Genomic DNA, 20,644 nt, shown 5'->3' on the forward strand with positions numbered 1-20,644 from the left:
TGGGAAGAGTGAATAGAAGATCTCACTGTGGCCAAGGGTTTAAGTAAAAAAAGAGCAGAACACAGGGAAACAGGTTGGGAGGAGAAGAAAGACAGTGAATGGCGGAGGTGCAGTTCCAAAGGCTCTGCCAGCATTAGTCAGTATTCAAGAACTGTAGATCTGTAAAGGATAAAGATTTCTCATTTATATAAATGCCCACTGGCAATGAAAGAAATGTTCTCTAATATAGTTATCTAAATTGAAATGAAATAAAAACTAAAATTTAACTTCTTATTTTCCCCAAACACATTTTAGGTTCTCAAAAAATTACTAAACATTACTAATTACTAATTAAAAATTACTAAATTAAGTAGTTTAAAATAATTACTAAATTAAATAATTAAACATTACTAAACATTAATAATTCTAATTTTGGCATATTAGTAAGAAAATAACTTTTTTCCCGTTTTTTAATGTGGTATTGGAGATTAAAACCAGGGGTATTTTATTTTAAAATAAGATCTTACTAAGTTGTTGAGGATCTTGTTAAATTGCCTAGGCTGGCTTCAAACATCTGCAATGCTCCTGTCTTGCCCTCCCAAGTACCAGAATTACAGGTGTGTACCACCACATCTGGCTAAGATAGTATATTTTAGATGATCAAATTTGCCTTTTACATGTACAAGTGTAAAAATATACTTGAGAAATTAAAGGTACTTTTATTCTTTATATTATACTCTCTTCTAACCCCTATCTTTTTCCTTTCTTTCTTTCTTCCTTCATTTCTTTCTTTTTTTTTTTTTGCAGTACTGGGGATAAAACCCAGGGGCATTGTATCTCCAAGCTACATTCCTAGCCCTATTATTTATTTATTTATTTATTTATTTATTTATTTATTGGAGGTACTGGGGTTCCTGGAAGCCCTTCTACCTCCAGGCTACACTCCCAGACCTATTTTATACTTTGAAACAGGGTCTTGTAAGCCAGCGCAGCTGGCTTCGAACAGGCACGATCCTCCTGTTTCCGCCTCCCAAGCGTGGTGATTACAAGAGTGTGCCACCATGCCCGGCTTTTATTGTTTATTTTGAAATAGGGTCTCACCGAGTAGTGAAGGGCCTCGTTAAGTAGCTGAGGCTATCTGTGAACTGCGATCCTCCGGTCTCAGCCTCCTAAATGCTGGGATTACAAGTGTGCACCACCATGCCCGGCTTAACCCAATCGTTCTGAAGCCCGTGTTATGTGTATTTCTATTCACCAGGCAGCATCATGGTTAGAAACATGTCATGACAGGTCAACTTTAAAAGACAGTTTTGGCAGTCTGAGATATATTATTTATAATTTGTAGCTAATTTAGGATGTTCCTAGTGGAAATGTCTTCACTATAAAACTATGTCTTAGATTCTAGTGTTACACCTGACACAGGAACAATCAAGACTATTACAAGAATCAAAGTATATCCTAAGCTTACATTTATACTGAAATTGCAATATATACCAATAAGATAAAAGTCCCACCTGGAAGGAAGAGTCATTTTTCATTTTATCTGCATAATGTCTATTATTTTGATAAATTTTGTGTGTGCTAATAAGGGGGAGGGAAAGTAAACCCACCTTAGGAATGTATCATCAGCTCTCAGATACCTATGAGGCAACCTATCCTCTAGGATACAAGAGGGCCTGACAGCAAGACTGCTTATATTTAATCTGCTGGCAGCAGAGAGGGAGGTCTCAGTAAGCTCAGAAGTAGGGCAATTCTAATTTCAACTTTAATCAATCTAATTACAATTAAATTAAAATGAAAGCCTTGGTAGTTCAGGGTACAGAACTCAAGACCATGGGGACACTACTAACATTTTCATCTTTTCTTTAAGTTAAAATGCCTAACTCAGGAGTAAAGAAAAGTTTTACACATAAGAGCAAGTTACTTCAGTCAAGGACTGGAGAACATGTGATGAACACCCGAGGACCGGGGAGAAGGAATGAGAGGATGCTCACTGACCCCACAAGAAGGCCTTAAATTACTTGTGGAGGAGGGGGCAATACCTAGACAACAGTTTGACTTGAAACAACATGTTTTACACAGAAAGAAACAATTTCCTGGAAGCTGGTTTGGTTCTAGTTATTTACATATAAACTCACAAAATAGACTTCACTCTAATATTGAATAAACCCTACTATATCATTGATGTTAGTGAAATCGTTAAACTTAGGAATAGATTGAAATGCAAGTCTAGGTAACAAATGCAGAGCCAACAGGAGTAGAATTGCACTTTAAGGAAGACATAGATATTTGAATTCCAAGTTGGTAACACTTAAAATACATATGTATGCATGTGCACACTGTAACCTCCTCCCCACTCTCTGGGGAAATGGAAAGTACATACATTGCCAGTGGGGACTATAAATAGGGTAAACTTATTGCAATTTGACAGTATGTACAAAAAACTTTAAAATTCTTTATACCCACCGGGCATGGTTGCGCACGCTTGTAATCCCAGTACTTGGGAGGCTGAGACAGGAGGATCGCATAGGTTTGAAGCCACCCTCAGCTACTTAGTGAGGCTCTCAGCAACTGAGTGAGACCCCGTTTCCAAATAAAATATAAAATAGGTCTGGGAGTATATCCTGGAGGTAGAAAGCCCCTGGGTTCCATCCCAGTACCATAAAAAAAAAATTATATATATATATATGTATATAATATACCTTGACTTCTAAATCTACTTCTAAAAATTATTTCAGGAGAATAAGCAAGGCTTTATGCAAATATACATTCAAAGTATTTTTCAGAATAGCTAAAAAAATATAATCCTGAATTCCAAAAAGAAATTAGTTAAATTGGTATGGCCTTAGAATGAGTTAGATACTATAAAGTCATGTCTTTACCTTCAAATTACCATAAGCCAACTTAAAAGAAAAGGGCCTCTCTGTCCAATTCATTTATCAAGATTTGAAATAAAATTTGTTTTAAAAAAGTCATACTTTTATACAGTTCTACACACATTTGGAGTAAGATAAAGAGGAGGATTAAGAAGGGAACACTAGGAAGAGTATGTACTGCAATTTCTACAAACAGACAAGATGTGACTATAGCTTTCCCAATGCATGTGTAACACTGGCACAGAAGCAAAGGATAAAAGTACTTGGAGAGGGGATGAGGGATGGGAACTTTCAGTTTTGAAAAGTTTAACTTGCTTAATATTCCATCTCTTGAAACCAGTAGCCACAAATAAACAATGAAAGAAATTACTATGGAATTAATTTTGCCCAACTAGAAAGAATTTGCTGGTGAAATAGAAGACAATTGGAATTCTTCAATAAAAATAATTCTAATAGTATATAAAAAGGGGACTACTGGACATGGCTAAATCTGAAGTAGTCTTTATCAGCTGGGCGTCGTGGCACATGCTTGTAATCCCAGCATTTAGAAGGCTGAGACAATTCATGGACAGCCTCAGCTACTTAGTGAGGCCTTCTGCAATTCAGTGAGACCTTGTTTCCAAAATAAAGAATAAAAAAAAATAGGGCTGGGAGTGTAGCTCAGAGGTAGAATGCCCCTGGGTTTCATCCCCAGTACCGCCCCCCCCCCCAAAAGGGGGGGGATATCTGCTAAGAAATAGGCAATTATAAAAACCAAAAACTTGATTTTTTGCAAATAATCTCATTCCAAATAAAGGGGGAGCAATCAACTAAAAGACTTTTCTCTGAAAAGCTGAAAATTTAAGAAGGACACATATGCAAAGAAGAACAGAAAATAACAATTTGACCTATGAATAGGTCAGAATTGGTTTAAATAAGGTAACAAAAGGAAAAAAAAAAAGGTTTTGAAGGTCAGATCAAGAGCAGCCTGACCAGGTAAAATGACAGAGCAGTCTTCATCTATCTCCTACTATGATTCCCTTTTCTATTACAAGGGGTTTCAACCTGGAAAGGATACAGCAAAAATACTAATAAAATATAACCCAAAGATGGTATGGTAAGGGCAACCTAAACATTTAAATGTCTTTAAATGCATAATCTTTAATGTAAGAAACAAATCTAAAATGGATTACTGAATTCACTTTACAAATATTTAAGTTTCCTTCTGTTAAAAAAAGAAGGTAACAAGAACAAGGCAGTTTAATTTCCATCTTTGATAGAGGCATTTTAATAGACCAGATGAAAATGTCATCTTTTTTTATTTGTATTTGAATGATCTAAAACTATTTTTAGATGTCCAGGAGGCATATTCTCAGGCTATTAAAAATAGGTATTATTCTACTTGTTGAAAGGGTTTTGTTATCAACTACAAGTGGCTCTGCCTCTACCAATTACGTTGGTTTATGTTCTCTAGTACATTGACTTAAATCAAGTAAGCCAACTAACTACTCTAGTAACTTTGAAGCTCATATTATAATCTAGTCAACCCAGGGCACGCAGGATATCAGCGTGGTGATGCAGTTAGGGCACATGGTTAGAAATGTTGACTGTGAATATGTAAAATGGAGATATTTCCAAGTTCAGATATTCAAGGTCTAGGGGCCTTATAGCTTAAAAGTTTATTTCATTGCACCCTGGAGTAGACCCAGAAGTGTTTTAAGGGGAAAGCTTCCTTTGTGCCCCGTGAGGCATTCCCTCAGTATGTCTGTGTGGAGAGATGAGGCGTCTATTTATCCAAGAGAGGGGAGTCATAGGCTACTGTATTATAAGAGGATGGATTTTAACCTTGCCTTCCACATGGCTGTTTATTTTATTTCTGTTTTATGAATAAGAAAACTGAAATCTGTTAAAATTAACAGAGCACATGTGAATTTTAAAGTTTTACTACAGAATGTAACCTTGCCAAGTCATTGACTAAACTATACATATGTGTATTTCAATATAGGCATTGTTAAAGCCATATAGTCTAGACTAGCATTGGTGACATACTTATTTGGCCTTGGCTTACACTGAGGGACACTGTCACTACTACATTTACTGTTGAAATGGGGATGATAACTTTTTACTTTATCTCTTTCAGTACCAAATCTGATGCCTGAAAGAAGAAATACTTCTTAAAGAGCAGGGCCAGAAACGCTGCTTCTCCTAAGCCATCACCGCACTTTTCATCTAATGAACAATGGGAATTTATTTTTTTTGGTTCAGGTCTGGTGATGGAACCCAGGGGCATTCAACCTCCGAGCTACACCCACAGCCCTATATTTTATTCTTTATTTTGAAACAGGGCTTCACTAAGTTGCGGAGGGCCTCATTAAGTAGCTGAAGCTGTCCACAAACCGCGATCCTCTGGTCTCAGCCTCCTGAATGCTGGGATTACAAGTGTGTGCCACCACCCCTGGCTAACAATGGGAAATTTTAACAGATAATCTTTATCTACTTTAGCTACTAGGAAGCTCAAAGGAGCATCTGAAATACTCTTTGATACTCAAGGCAACTATTTCTCTAAACTAATTTTAGCTCTGACCTCAATTAACTATGCCTTTATTAATTTACTCATACAGTGATTTATTCAACTTTGGAGTCACTCCCAGGGTCCAAGTCCAATATTAGTTTCTGTTTTTAAGTTGGTATTTGATATAACTATAAAAATATATAGTAATATATTTTGGTAATTTCTATAGCCTGTATCAAAGCATAATAAAAATTAGGTCATGTTAGGCATCTTCTAGGAATATAATGTGTCCCAGAACCTGCTCTGTAATCATTAACTAGTTCAATATCTCACATTAAGAAAATTAAATTGAGCCGGGAGTGGTGGTGCACTCTTGTAATCCCCACTCTTGGGAGGCTGAGACAGGAGGATCACATAGGTTCAAAGGCAGCCTCAGCTACTTAGTGAGGCTCTCAGCAATTTAGTGAGACCCTGTTTCCAAATAAAGTATAAAATAGGTCTAGGACTATAGCCCAGAGGTAGAAAAGCCCCTGGGTTCCATTCCCAGTACCACCAAAAATAAAATAAAATAAAAAAATAAATAAATAAAAATAAAAAATAAATAAATTACCCCAAACTTACCAATCATAAATCCCATTTTTATACCCAGTCTTTAGTAAAACTCCCGGAAACTAGCTCAATAAGTAAATGTTAGTTTAGGATTAGGGCCCATTTCATACTGTGAGTAATCAATGTAATCTAACCGGGTTAGTAATGTACTAAGTTTATTAACAGCTCATCTAAGCAATTCTGTCTTTGACTAGAAGTAACAATTCAGAGTGTTTTTCTTAAACTGTATTTTTACACTTAAAAAATTTAAAGTACATTTCAGAACATATTTGATTTTTATGACAATTAGGATAGTACTGGCAACTCCATATTACAGATTGAGAAAACAGGATACTAATAAAAACTAATAAAGTTCAAATGACTTTATCCATGGGTTAATGGAACTGGAGCTAGGAAAGACACTTTCTGACTTTTCCTGGAAGGTCGGAAATGAACTAGAATGAAATGGTTTTAATCTTTAAAATTAACAATATTTTAAAAGATTAAGAATAGACAGAAACAAACAAGTGTTTCAGGCAACAGGAGATGGATTTTGACCTTTACTACTGGGTGCTAAGAAGTAGTGATGAAAGATTTTATCTCCTGTAGTGTAAATGTCCTTAAGTAAAAATGGGTCAGATCCTTTTCAGTCCACTGTGATAGACAAGGTACTGAAAATGAAGTTAGCCTCTGCCATCTACTTTTTTTGAGGGTGTACCAAATTCTGAGCCCCGAATTGTGTTATTGTGTCACTAACTTTATTTAAAACAGGATCAGTCATTCTTTGGAGGAATTCAATGCACCCAATGATTAGTTCTTTTCAGAATATCTGCAAGGACAGTGATTCTCAAAAAAGAAGGCACCATTGTTATCTGGCTGAGGGTTCAGAAGCATACTCAACTCTAACCTGGGAGTCCATGTGGAATTTTCCCTTTTTTGGGAGGAAATAAGTTTAGCTGCATTCTGATCTAAAACTTGGTTGAATGTATTTTTACTGTACTTTCAGCCTTTTAAATAGTTGAAAATGATGCCAACCTCTATTTAATACTTAAAAATTTGCTTCTAGTAAAATTTATATTCAGAAGGTAGAACTAAAGTAAATTATTTTCAATATTAATTACATTACGCAGACATTATGTTTTCTGTTCTAAGCATCTCATTTTATACATACTAATTAGGTACTAAGATTTACGCCTTATAGAATATATTTACAAAGTATTTACGGGTGCTTTTGTCTTCTGCATTTTATAACTAAAACAATCATTTATATTATCTTTTAGTCATTTGGCTGTGCTATATTTTTGACACTTTAAATCTTCATACTTATCACATAAAATGGAGGAAATCACCATTTTACAAAAACAGTATGTTTTATGGAAGCGACTTATGTGTCCTCACCTGAGGCTGCTGTGGCATTTGTAGGAGTTGAAGCAGCTGCTTGAATCCGAGCATGAGGAGGAATAAGGATGGTAGCCAGAGGTGGATTACTTGACAGTTCTAGAAAAGGTAAAATGCAAATATCAGAGCCTACTCTTAACCCTGTGAAATTAGTTTATTGGTAACAATATACATTTAAACATGACTTTAGCAGGAAAAGACATAAACCTACTAAATTAACCATGAGCTAGTAATCATCATAAAGAGGAAGCGCAGAAATACTGTATGATCCATAACAAAGATGCTATTAACATATGTCTGAGGACTAAAGGTTCTTTCTTAAGGAAAGGTAGTAGCCAAAAGTTTAAGTACCTAAGTAAGATGTTTCTATCTTTCATGGACTTCAATATGCCACCTTTCTCTGGCAGTACTTGACTATAGGAATTGAGGGGGAAGGTGTTAGGACAGTGAATGTGAGTGCAGTCTGTGTGTGTGTGTGTGTGTGTGTGTGTGTATACACACGCACATGCATATACAAATACAAGTGAAGGATGTATAGACCAACCCACCCAATTTTTTAAGACCTAACTAGATACCACTAAAAGCAGGATTTAAGAAACATATTTAAACTCTTATTCTTATTTAAAAAAAGAATGTTTTTGTTTTTAACTCAAAAAGGCTTACTTCTTAAAGTTGATAAATAGGCTATTTACTCCTCTGTCAGCTCTTTACTGACCAGTTTTCTTTAAAGAATCAAATTCTGTTCAGGTAGGTGACTTAAGAAATTATTTTAAGACATTATTGAATCTGGCTGGGCATTGTGGCGCATACTTGTAATCCTAGAGCTTGGGAAGCTGAGACAGGAAGATCACAGGTTTGTGGCCAGCAACTAGGTGAAGCCCTCTACAGCTTAGTGAGACTGTTTTAAAAAGAAAAAAGGACTGGAGTGGTAGCTCATATGTAGAATGCCCCTGGGTTTAATTGCCAGTAAAACACACACAAACACACACAGCAATATTGAATTTAATGATAGAGATAGTAAGTAGTAATACTGAGCTTGTATAAATAGGCATCTGGTGCTAGTTCTAAGAAACAGTCATGTCCTCCCAGGCAAATTGTTGTAGCATTTAACTTGTGAGTGCACATATTCACTCAAGTAAGTGTCAGTTTGAATGATAATTATATGATCATACTAGCCATATGAAAACATTATCCTCGACGCCACAGCATATATTTTGTATTATTATTATTTTTTGCAGTACTGGGGATGGAACCCAGCCAGGGTCATTCTACCTTTGAGCTACACCCCCAGCCCTATTTTTTATTCTTTATTTTGAAACAGGGTCTCACTGAGTTGCAAATGGCCTCACTAAGTGGCTGAGGCTGTCTGCAAATCGTGATCCTCCTGTTTTACCCTTCCAAATGCTGGGATTACAAGCGTGCATCACCACACTTGGCTTAATCAACCATTTAAAAGTGAACATTCAATGGCATTTAGCACACTCACAATGTTGTACAACTATCATTTCTATCTAGTTCCAAAATATTTTCATCACTCATAAGAAAACACCAAAGCCATTAAGCAGTCATTCCTCATTAAATGCCCCCCCCCTTTTGTGGTACTGGGGGTGGAACCTAGAGGCTTTCTACCTCCGGGCTATACTCCCAGACCCATTTTTATATTTTATTTGGAAACAGGGTCTCACTAAGTTGCTGAGAGCCTCACTAAGTAGCTGAGGCTGGCTTTGAACCTGTGCGATCCTCCTGTCTCAGCCTCCCAAGCACGGGAATTACAAGTGTGCACCACCACGCCCGGTTATTAACTGCCCCTTTTAAGACCCTAGCTGGTAAATATGTGTTTTAATGCAATAGTTTTAAAATGATTTGGGTATAAAGTGCTTGTCAATACTGGTTTGTTCAACTTGGAACCTAAATATCTAAATTCTGTATTAGACTCCAGATGATACCAGATTCTGTCAAAGAAAAATAAACTGATGCCAAGATATGGAAAGTAAATAGGAAGAAAAACTTAAAACTGAAAGAAGATAATTATTTCTTTCCTTTAAATGAGAAAATTTAGTCTAGCTCATCAAATAATAATCTTCCTTAGGGAGACAGGTGGAAATCACCACCCTGATTATCATCATGCTAGAGATGCTGTCTTCTCACAACCAGATCTCACTGCTGTTTTGGTTCTCACTGAGGAACGGGAAGCTCCTATGCTATCATCCTATTTTGAGTCAGTCAACATTCATCTTACATTCTTATCTAGGAAAGCAACAGAATTTTGGTAATTGCCACAGCATATAACTTTATATATTTAGAAACATGAAAGCATTAATATAGCATGTTAGTTAATTTTTATTAACCTATGATAAATTTAGATTTACCACCCCAATTAAAATAGAAGGGATTCTTTAAAATCCATCAATCAGGTCAGGTGTGGTGGTGCACGTTTGTAATCCCAACATTTGGGAGGCAGAGACCAAAGGTTCGCAGTTCGTGGACAGCCTCAGTTACTTAGTGAGGGCCCCTGCAACTTAGTGAGACCCTGTTTCAAAATAAAGAATAAAAAATAGGACAGGGGGTGTAGCTCAGAGGTTGAATGGGCCTGGGTCCATCCCTGAACCTGCGCGCGCGCGCACACACGCACACACACGCACACACACACACACACACACACACACACACACCCAACAAAAACCTGAAAAATGGGGGTGTAGCTCAGAAGTACAATGCCCCTGGGTTCCATTCCTAGTACCGCAAAAAAACAAAAACATGAACAAAAAAATTCCATTCATTTATTTACCCACCCACATACCCATCCAACTAATAATATTAAGCATGAACCTGTGTTAAATTCCCAGATAGAGAGATAAAAAGATATTTGTCTTAGTCTGATCAACAAAAGTAGAAGTATACAAGTGAACATCAAACCTATTTAGGATAGGGAAGCCAACCCATCAACCTCCCCCTCTTCCTTCTTTTGTACTGGAGATTGAACCTCTGAACTACACCCCCATTCCTTTTTAATTATTAATTTTGAAAATAGAGTCTCACTAACTTGCTGAGGCTGGCCTGGAACCTGCTGTCCTCCTCAGCCTCTGAAGTTCTATGATTACAGAAGCACACCACCATACCTGGTTGATAGGACACTTTCAAATTGAAAATCTCTACGACTGTGTACTTAATACCTACAAGAAAACCTTAAAAAGGAAAAGATGACCAGAAATTTTAATGTAAGACCGTGTCACAAAGCTATTAATCCTTAAAATAAATTGGGTGTAAATGACCCATGGTCATTTTCTCATGGCAATGCTGTCTGTTTCTTCATCCATTACACTTTATCATGAGATCACCTGTTCTGTGCACCTGCTCACCCAGTTGAGGGTCATGACAGTTTTCTGTCTTACTCTGGGTGAGGGTATTGTATGTACATGCACATGTAGATGCAGGACTTGGAAAAAAGCAACCCTTGCTTTTAATGGTAGTAGACTGTCATTCTGGCCTTGGATAAGAGGGATAGCTCATAAAGGGAAAGAAAAGAACTTGAAGAAAATAAGGAGAAGCTCCAGAATCCTGGAGGCTTTGCCATATGTAAAGACCTAGAAGTGAAGGGAAAGGGGATGAAATGTTTGCCAACTTTTTTGAATCACCCTAAAAGTAAAAAATGCTAAAATGTATAATCATTGCTAGTTCTATATCTCTCCAACTTCTGTACCCCATTGTTCTTGTCTTTCTTAACTTTAGCCTTTCCTTAAGATCCACTGCTTCCATCCTTTCACTCTTACCTACTCCAGAGAACTTAGGGAGTGGCAGTTTTTTCCTGTGTGAATGAGGAAGCTTCCTTGCACTCCTGCTAGTCTTGTTCTACCAGTCTGCACCTTTGTGGAAACAAGACTATAGACACTTCTATGGGGCTGTCACAAGCAGTCTACAATGGATGCCTTTTTCACGCCCAACAATTATTATATGCTTCTAGCTGCCTCTCTACTCATGAAAACAAAAGCAGTGAGTGTGGATACAAATGACAGCAAAGGAATGCAAAAACAGTGGCATTTTGGAGGAAAGAAATAGCAAAGCCATAGCTCTGTCAGGACTAATAAGTATATATGCTTGAGGCAGAGGAACATGGAAGAATTTGAAAAGTAAGTTACTATTTATTTACTAAATATGTGAACTAAGCTTGAGAGTAAGGAGATAATGAAGGGAACAAGGAGATCTGTGATATTAAAGTAGGGCCAGCTTTAGAAAAGTGAGAAGAACCTAAAAAACAGAAAGCAGTAGAGACAGACTGCTACTTTAGAAACAAGTTAAACATAAAATGGCAATAGGTCTCAAAAGTTAATACAGGATAAAAGACTTCTTCAACCAACTGCAGATACCAAGAAAACTTGTCGAAAAATAGTAGTTTATTCACAAACATTACAAATGTTTCAATGGTGTTTAAATCATTATGTGCTCCATAATCAGACTTTGCAGGGGCATTCTACCTCCAAGGCACACCCCGAACTCTATTTTATTCTTTATTTTGAAACAGGGTCTCACTAAGTTGCAGAGGCTGGTCTCCAACTTGCGATTCTTCTGCCTCAGTCTCCCAAGTATTGGGCTTACAAGTGTGTCCCACCATGACCATAGTAAGACATTTTAATACACATTTCTTTTGGGGGGAGAATGGTACTGGAGACTGAGCCTAGTGGTACTCTACCTCTGAGCTACACCCCAGCCTTATTTTATTTTTTATTTTAAAACACGGTTTCATGAAGTTGAAGAGGGCCTTTCTAATTTGCAGAGGGCCTCCCTAACTTGCTGAGTCTGGCTTCGAATCTGTGATTCTTCTATCAGCTTCTCAAGTACTGAGATTACAGGTGTGCACCACCATGCCTGGCTTTTAATGCACAATTTAAACAAAAACAAAATTACTCTAAAAGTAGGTATCACTAGCTGATGAAGACAGATATAAATCAAACAAAAGCTAGTTATAGTAAAATTTTCTGGATTGTTGCTTATACTGTAAACTATGGTAGAAAAGTTCCCCTGGTGAGAGAAACTGAATCAATTCAACCATGACTGATAAAGCACTCTTTAAATTTAAAAGAATAGCTGGGCATGGTGGTGTCGCTTGTAATCCCCGTGCTTGGGAGACTGAGACAGGAGGATGGCACAGGTTCGAAGCCAGCCTCAGCTACTTAGTGAGGCTTTCAGCAACTTAGTGAGACCCTGTTTCTAAATAAAATATAAAAATAGGTCTGGGAGTATAGCCTGGAGGTAGAAAGCCCCTGGGTTCCACCCCTAGTACCACCAAAAAACAAAACAAAAGAAAACAAAACAATAAAATCAAAATAAAATAAAAGAATAAATAAAACCTAAATCTAGTCGTCAAAGTCTGAGGTTTCCCTTAATCTAAGGTTTCAACTCCTGCAAGTATAAGATTCCTACATTCACTGGTAGAAAGGGTTAGGTAAGAAAGCCAGGCGTGGTGGTGCACGCTTGTAATCCCAGCGCTTGGGAGTCTGAGGTAGGAGAATTGCACAGGTTCAAAGCCAGCCTTAGCTATTTGGGGAGGCTTTCAGCAACTTACTGAGACCCTGTTTCCAAATAAAATATAAAATAGTTCTGCCTGGAAGTAGAAAAGCCCCTGGGTTTCACACACACAAAAAGGGGGGGGGGGTAGATAAGAACCTTCCTAGTGTTCTTTACAGTGATGGTGTGGTAGTACTAATGTATGCTTGTTTAACTGTTGTCAGAATACTAGAGTAAATTTCTGAGCAACAATCAATATGTAAGTCACAGGGAAATCAACCCCTTTATTTTTACTAAACTTATTATAGCAATGTAATAAAATGACTAGTCAGAAGGAAATCTTTCTTTGTTAGCTTTGAAGGAGATTACCCTGTGGATCTCCAGAAAGGAGTTAAAAACAAACACCACAAAAAATCAGGTCAGATGGACTTTCTTTTTGAGAAGTAGTCTGATGTCCTCATGTATAAGTAGTCTCATGTATATAACAGACCTTTTATATGTATATAAAAATGCCTGGTATCTATCTATCTATATATTTAAAACTACAATTTCTATTCACAAAAATATTTAATTTATTTAATAATGGAGTGCCTATTTCATTTGTGTACTGTATTTTATTTTATTGTGGCACTAAAACGTAAAACCAGGGGCGTTCTACCTCTGAGCTATACCCCCAACCCTATTTTATCCTTTATTTTGAAACAGGGTTTCATTAAGTTACTGTGTACTGCCCTTTAGCCTGTGATCCTCGGCCTCTCAAATACTAGGATTACTGGCATGTAATATGCTCCCACGTCCAGCTTACCCATTATCTTTAAAGCACAAATTCAAGTTTACAACAGTGCTCCTTGAGGTCACACATTACTAACATATTACTGTTACTTATTTGTATGTACTTTTTAGATGAGTAAATAACCACATCATAACTGATTATCTCCATTGCTAACAAGGTGCCCGGGAAATCCCTGATCAAGTTCCTAACACTGATTACATACTGTAGGCTCATTAAGAAAATTAAATCTAAACCAATCAGGAAATCAGATAAACAGTGAGCAAGTTACAAGGCATACTCCTGCAATTTGAGATACTGCTGATATTTCATGTGAGGACTACATGATCATTTGCATGACTCTTGTCTTACATTTCAATTGCCCAAAAGGGAACATTACAACTCATATTAGTCATCAAAAAAAGTCTTAATGTGTTAGTGTGCTACATTTATAGTACAGATATATTTGAGAAGTTATTTAGAAAAATGGTAGAATTTTCGAAGTTCTAGTGCTTAGCCTGAAAATGTTATACCCCAGAATTCCATTATTGGAGTCATTTGTTTTTATTCTTTTAATCGGGGAGGGGGTTCTACCACTAAGCTACATCCCTAGCCTTTATTATTTTTTATTTTGAGACAGGGTCTCATCAGGTTGCCCAGGCTGGACTTTGAACTTGTGATCCTCTACTCTCAGGCTCCCAAGTTGCTGGGCTTATAGCTATGCAGCCACCATGTCTGGCTGAGTCAATATAATCCAAATTTTGAAGGCTAAGGTTGAATATCCTATAATTATATAATTTTTCTTTTCTTTTCTTTTTTGGGTGGAACTGGGGATAGAGCCCAGGGGCATTCTACCTCTGAGCTATACCTGCAATACTATTTTATTCTTTTTTATTTTGAAACAGGGTCTCACTCGAACCTGCCATCCCATATACTAGGATTATAAGCACGCACCACCATGCCCAGCTTAATTATATAATTCTTTAAATGGGAAAACTCAGAGATAGTGCCTTTGCCAAGGTCTACAATTATCAACAAATATTCTCTATCAATTGGTTAGAAGGCACCAGGCTTTAGATCTGATTTACTCTTTATTATTTCATTACCATTTCATTAATATGTACCACAGTGTTTTGGTCTTCCTCGAAGTTTCTGTCCTAACTACACATAAATTTTTAGTTAAGATATTAGTATTTTTGGACTGTTTATCCCTACATCATTTTACATCCTTCCCAGTATTATGTTCAGAGTAGCAGAGTGGACCAAATAATTTTAAGAAAATGGATAGTCTTATATAAAATTGAAAAACTGGAGCTTAAAGTTCTGAATAGAGTCAACACTGCCCTCAGTACTATAGTGGCCTGAACTAAACTTACCTGTCCCCTTTTAGCCTATTTATGAATTTTCTTGAATTCTCTGACAGTGTGTCTCTTCTGGCCTCACATTTCAATTTGTAGAAAAATATCATCTGATTACCTAGAAATTTTACTCTTATAGATTATTTAAAAATTAATCATTCTAGCCAGGCGTGGTGGTGCACGCTTGTAAACCCCACGCTTGGGAGGCAGAGGCAGGAGGATCATGCAGGTTCGAAGCCAGCCGCGTGCGCTGGCTTAGGAGACCCTGTTTCCAACCAAAGAAAAAAAGTATAAAATAGGTCTGGGAGTATAGCCCAGAGGTAGAAGGGCTTCTAGGAACCCCAGTACCACCAAATAAATAAATAAAATAAAAATTAATCATTCTAAAGTCAATTCCTTTGATATATCCTACCTATAAAGAGCTCGTGTGTGTGTGTGTGTGTGTGTGTGTGTGTGTGTGTGTGTGTGAGATGCTGGGGACTGAACCCAGAGGCATTCTACCTTTGAACTATACCCCCAGCTCTTTTATTTTTTTAAATTTATTTTGGAAACAGGGTCTTGCTAGGTTGCTAAGAGTCTCACTAAGTTTTCGATGCTGGTTTTGAACCTGAAATCCTCTTGTCTTAGCCTCCCAAGTACAGGGATTACAGGTATGTGCCACTATGCCTGGTAACAAACAGCTCTTATCCTATCTAAATTTATTGTTGCCAGTGTAAATTATAAGTCTACAGACCAAAAAGCTTCATTTCAGGGTTCATCATAATTGAGAATAATATTAGACAATACTTCATTACCTCAGGCAGTTGAAATACTGTGTTCACACTCAGGTATATCTGAGCATAATACATTTTAGTAGAAAATATTCAGGATACAGAAGGCAGATGAGTTGACCATATTTATGTCTATTGATATTTTATAACAGAAAAATAGGTTTAAAAACCACTGCTATAAAAATGATATAATCTCATTATTTTACTTTTGTTTTTTATTTTTATACTGGTGCAATGTAGCTGTACATCTTAATGGACTACAAGATGGTAGAGGCATACATGCACACACCACCTATTAGCCCTTCCCCAATTCCTACACCATACCCTCCCCCTTCCTCCTTCTCATGTTTGATTAGTGAATGACTTCTATTAAATTATAGTAAGTTTTAATTAGTCCTTTAAGTAAGTTATAAATAAGCAGCCTAGCCAGGCATGGTGGCATACACTTGTAATCCCTGCGCTTGGTAGGCGGAGACAGGAGGATCATGAAGGTCCGAAGCCAGCTGTGTTGGCTTACGAGATCCTGTTTCCAAATAAAAAAAGTATAAAAAGGTCTGGGAGTATAGCCCAGAGGTAGAAGGGTTTCCAGGAACCCCAGTACCACCACCAAAAAAAAAAAAAAAAAAAAAGCAGCCTATTTGGTTGCAAATGAGCTAAGTTTCTAAAACACTTGCTTTTGTTGCCCATCACACCAACTAATTTTCAATTCCTGTTTTCATCAGTTCCTATTTAATAACATATTCCTGCATTCTTTTAAAAAGTCTTATATTCTCCTAATTTTTGTTTTTTCTTCCTCTGTCCTTCTTACACTTGCTTGCTAGAACCCCTTTCTATCTCATCATCTGCTTTCTTCATCTTCAGATATTCCTGACCCCCTACCCCACAACACAGTCTACCCGAGTCTACGTGAAGCTCTCTGGCTGTCCCACATGCACTGTTTTAACTCTCCACTAAGAGCTCTTGTGAATTCCTAAATCACTGTCTTTTTTTTTTTGGTGGTACTGGGGTTCCTGGAAGCCCTTCTACCTCCGGGTTACACTCCCAGACCTACTTTTTATATTTTTATTTGGAAACAGGGTTTCTTAAGCCAGTGCGATCCTCCTGTCTCCACCTCCCAAGCACAGGGATTACAAGCGTGCGCTACCACGCCCGGCCTAAATCACTGATTTTTCTGTCTAGCCAATACTTCCTCTTATTCTCTCACATACTCGAACTGTATATAAGATTCTTCAAATTAAATCATACTAAAGTAAATGCCTGATAATCATTACCTATCTCTAGATCCAACCTTATCCTGTTCTACAGAACCTTCAGGAGGGCAATGCTTACTAAAAATAATTTCAAATGGTAAAACTTCATATAAATTGGGTAAAAAATTGAGATTTGGGTGTATCTTGGTAAAATTAGAGGCAGACTCTCATTTAAACATAAAACAATTATTTCCTAATATGCTCTAGCCTTGTAATAGGCAGCAAAATAGAGAAAAAGAAAATGCTGATCCCTGTTGGGCTTTCTTCCTGGGAATGGGACCTGCTTCCTGAGGTCCATTTGGCTATGCCCAACCTTTCAGATCTAATGACAGGAGAAAAGGGAGAGAAGGGAGTGTGACAAAGGTTTGTCCTGGATTCTAAAGTCTGAATGCATATAACATTGTGGTACAAAGACCCGAGAGAGGCTTGTTATCCTCTGGAGGTATAGAGTCAGTCAGAAGAATCTCAATGTTTTTTGTCCCATATGTGTTCATCTCTCCTCTTTCTCTAGCGTCTCACGAAAATACCTCTGTGATTATATGGAAGTAATGCTAATTAGTGCTATGGCTAATTATTCAAGGTACTGTGGCAAACATCAAATTGAAGTTAGCTTTGTTGTAAGCTTTGTTTTAATGCAACACTGTATTTTACTCAAGTGTTAATCTCCAGTTTGGTTCATATGGCAGGCTTGACTTAAAACAACAGTAATAACAACTAGAGGAAACATTACAAATGTCCAAAGAATGCTAGTTGTATGAATAAATACTGTGTTTAATATTTAAAGTGGCATTTATGAGCCGGGTGTGGTGGCACACGCTTGTAATCCCCGGCTTGGGAGGCTGAGACAGGAGGATCCCACAGGTTTGAAGCCAGCCTCAGCTACTCAGTGAGGCTCTCAGCAACTTAGTGAGACCCTGTTTCCAAATAAAGTATAAAATAAGTCTGGGAGTACAGCCTGGAGGTACAAAAGCCCCTGGGTTCCACCCTCAGTACCACACACACAAATGTACACACACACAAACAACAATAATAATATTCATCCTTTAAAAAAGCTTATAAACATTAAATATGTATAAAGGTTGAACCAAATTCTTTGATCTTGAAATTGACCCTTTATTAAAATGTGTGCTAATGCTTTTTTTTCTTTTCCTTTTTTTAAAGGTATTTTTTTTCCTTTTTCCCCCCCAAGTGGTGATACTTTCAAAGGACTGATTCTACTAGCTAAATGGTATGAAAACTATTAACTTATAGAAGTGCTTTTTATATTTTCAAGACCATATTCTGAAATCTAAGCAAACTTACTTCTGTGTAAGTTTGTCTGATGGATGCAATTTATTACAGAATAGGGAAATAGTACTTATCAAGTCCTGATTCATTACATTGATTATATTGGAATATGCTTATGAACACAATGAGATACTATTCCATATCCACCAGGATGACTAAAAAAATGAAAAAATGACAAGTGTTGACAGGGATGTAGAAATATTAGAAAAACCTGTACATTGCTGGTATGGGTATAAAATGTGCAGCTGTGTGGAAAATAGTTTGGTGGTTCTTCAAAAAGTTACAGAATTACCTACTGACTCAGTAGTACTCCAAAAATGAAAAACAAGTATCAAAATATGTGTACATGAATGGTCATAGCAGCATTTTTCACAATAGCCAAAAGGTACAAGCAGTCCAAAAGTCCAAAATGTGATATATTCACACAGTGGAATATTACTCAGCCACAAAAGAATGAAGTACTAATATATGCTATGTGGCTGAAGCCTTAAAACATGTTAAGTGAAAGGAATCAAATACAAAAGGTCAAATGTTATGTGATTTCATTTGCAAATATAGAAAAAACTACACGGATAGAAAGGAAATTGATTGTTCCTTGGGGAATAGAAGACATATTACTGGGAAGTTACCACTTACTAGAAAAGAGTTCCCTTTAAGAGCAATGAAAATGTTTTGAAACTTGATAAAGGTGGTAGTTGAACAACAGTGTGGATGTGCTAAATGCCACTGAGTTTACTTTACCTTTTTTTTTTTAATGTTACTAGGGATTGAACCCAGTGACCTTCTACCTCTGAGCTATATCCTCAGCCCTATTGTATTTTATATTTAGAAACAGAGTTTCAGTAAATTAAGGGCCTCACTAAGTTGTGGAGGCTGGCCTTGAACCTGTGATTCTCCTGACTATGCCTCTCGAGAACTGGGATTAAAAGCCTGTGTTACCATGCCTGGCTTGAGTTGTTTTAAAAAATGCTTAATCTTATGTAGGTTTTACTTCTGTTTTTAAAACGCTTAGAAATTCATAGAATTAGGTTTTTTGTTTTTTGTTTTTTTTGGTGTTACTAGGGGTAGAACCCAGTGGCTTTCTACCTCCGGGTTACACTCCTAGACCTATTTTATACTTTATTTGGAAATAGGGTCTCACTAAGTAGCTGAGGCTGGCTTCGAACCTGTGCGATCCTCCTGCCTCAGCCTCCCAAGCGTGGGGATTACAAGCATGCGTCACCACACCCAGTTTGAATTAGTTATTTTTGAACATAATCTTCTTTAAAAGGTACTAATGAAAACTTTAAAACATAATTGTTTATAAAAATGGCACATATAAACTATGGGATATTAACTCTGGGTTTTAAAATCTAATTAAATAAAAAATTCTCATTTTTAATACATGTACACACAAAATGAAGACTACATAAAACCAAGTATGTTTTTATGTTTTATATGAATATTAAAAGAATTATTTTTCCAAATCTAATAATCATAAGTATCAGGTAGTACTTGATGTTTTACCAAACCATGCATCTGATAAGATTTCTTGATTTATTTATTCTGCACAGAATAAACTCTTTGGAAAAGAAAAAACCTTAATCAATGCTGGTTTGTAGTACTTTAAGATCACTTCATGGAAAATGGTAAAAAAAAAAACGAGGCAAAGAAATCCAGGCATAGTGGTGCACGCTTTTAATCCGAGCATTTGGGAGGCTAAGACAGAAGGATAGTGGTTCATGGACAGCTTCAGTTACTTAGTAACTTTGCAACTCAGTGAGACCCTGTTTCAAAGTAAAGAATAAAAAATAGGGCAGGGCATGCAGCACAGAGGTAGAATGCCTCTGTGTCCCAACCCCAGTACTGAAAAAAAAAAAAAAAAAAAAAAAAGGCAAAGAAATTTAACACTAAGTAGTCCTAATGGTGAGATCCCATAGCTGCAAGTGCAGATGTTACTGTGTCAGCCTTTTACAGATCAATTTAAAAATAATCCAGTAAAAGAGTTATATTGTATAGATAATAAATATATAACTACAGTATAAAAGAAGATCACTTGTAAATGGGTACTTATAATTTCAGGTGACACAACCTAAAATATTAGGGTAGTTCCGTTGACTATAAACACACAGATATACAAATAAAAATATTGAATAAAATTTGAGATGTCAAAAAGTAAAACTAAATACATAGCCCTATGCAATATGTAGCTTGAAATACATTCAAGTTAATAAATGCATTTGGGATCTTAGTAGGAAGATTATTTTATATTCTAGAATTATCAAACAGCATCTGGTTTTAAGGCTACATTTGGCATAACTAATTTTGCATCACTATAGTTCCAAACTCATCTGCCTAAAGTGTGGATTAAATAACAAATGTTATCAGCAATATTAT

The 20,644-nt window shown here is 36.7% G+C and overlaps 1 protein-coding gene across 3 annotated transcripts in view; it reads right to left on the reverse strand.

Annotated features, from left to right (window-relative positions):
- GSK3B (glycogen synthase kinase 3 beta) overlaps window positions 1-20,644 on the reverse strand; it is a gene marked incomplete at both ends in the record, with an annotated part of 212,604 nt that overhangs the window by 5,098 nt on the left and 186,862 nt on the right. For 2 of the 3 annotated variants that reach the window (XM_080696856.1, XM_080696855.1), the window contains one exon: window positions 7,333-7,431. The exons of the other annotated variant lie outside the window; for it this stretch is intronic. In XM_080696856.1, the coding sequence (XP_080552982.1) occupies window positions 7,333-7,431 (99 nt within the window). The remainder of the gene's footprint in view (window positions 1-7,332; window positions 7,432-20,644) is intronic. 3 annotated transcript variants of the gene reach the window in all.

Source organism: Muscardinus avellanarius (genome assembly GCF_963383645.1).
Source record: "Muscardinus avellanarius genome assembly, chromosome: 5".
Taxonomy (NCBI): Eukaryota; Metazoa; Chordata; class Mammalia; order Rodentia; family Gliridae; genus Muscardinus; species Muscardinus avellanarius.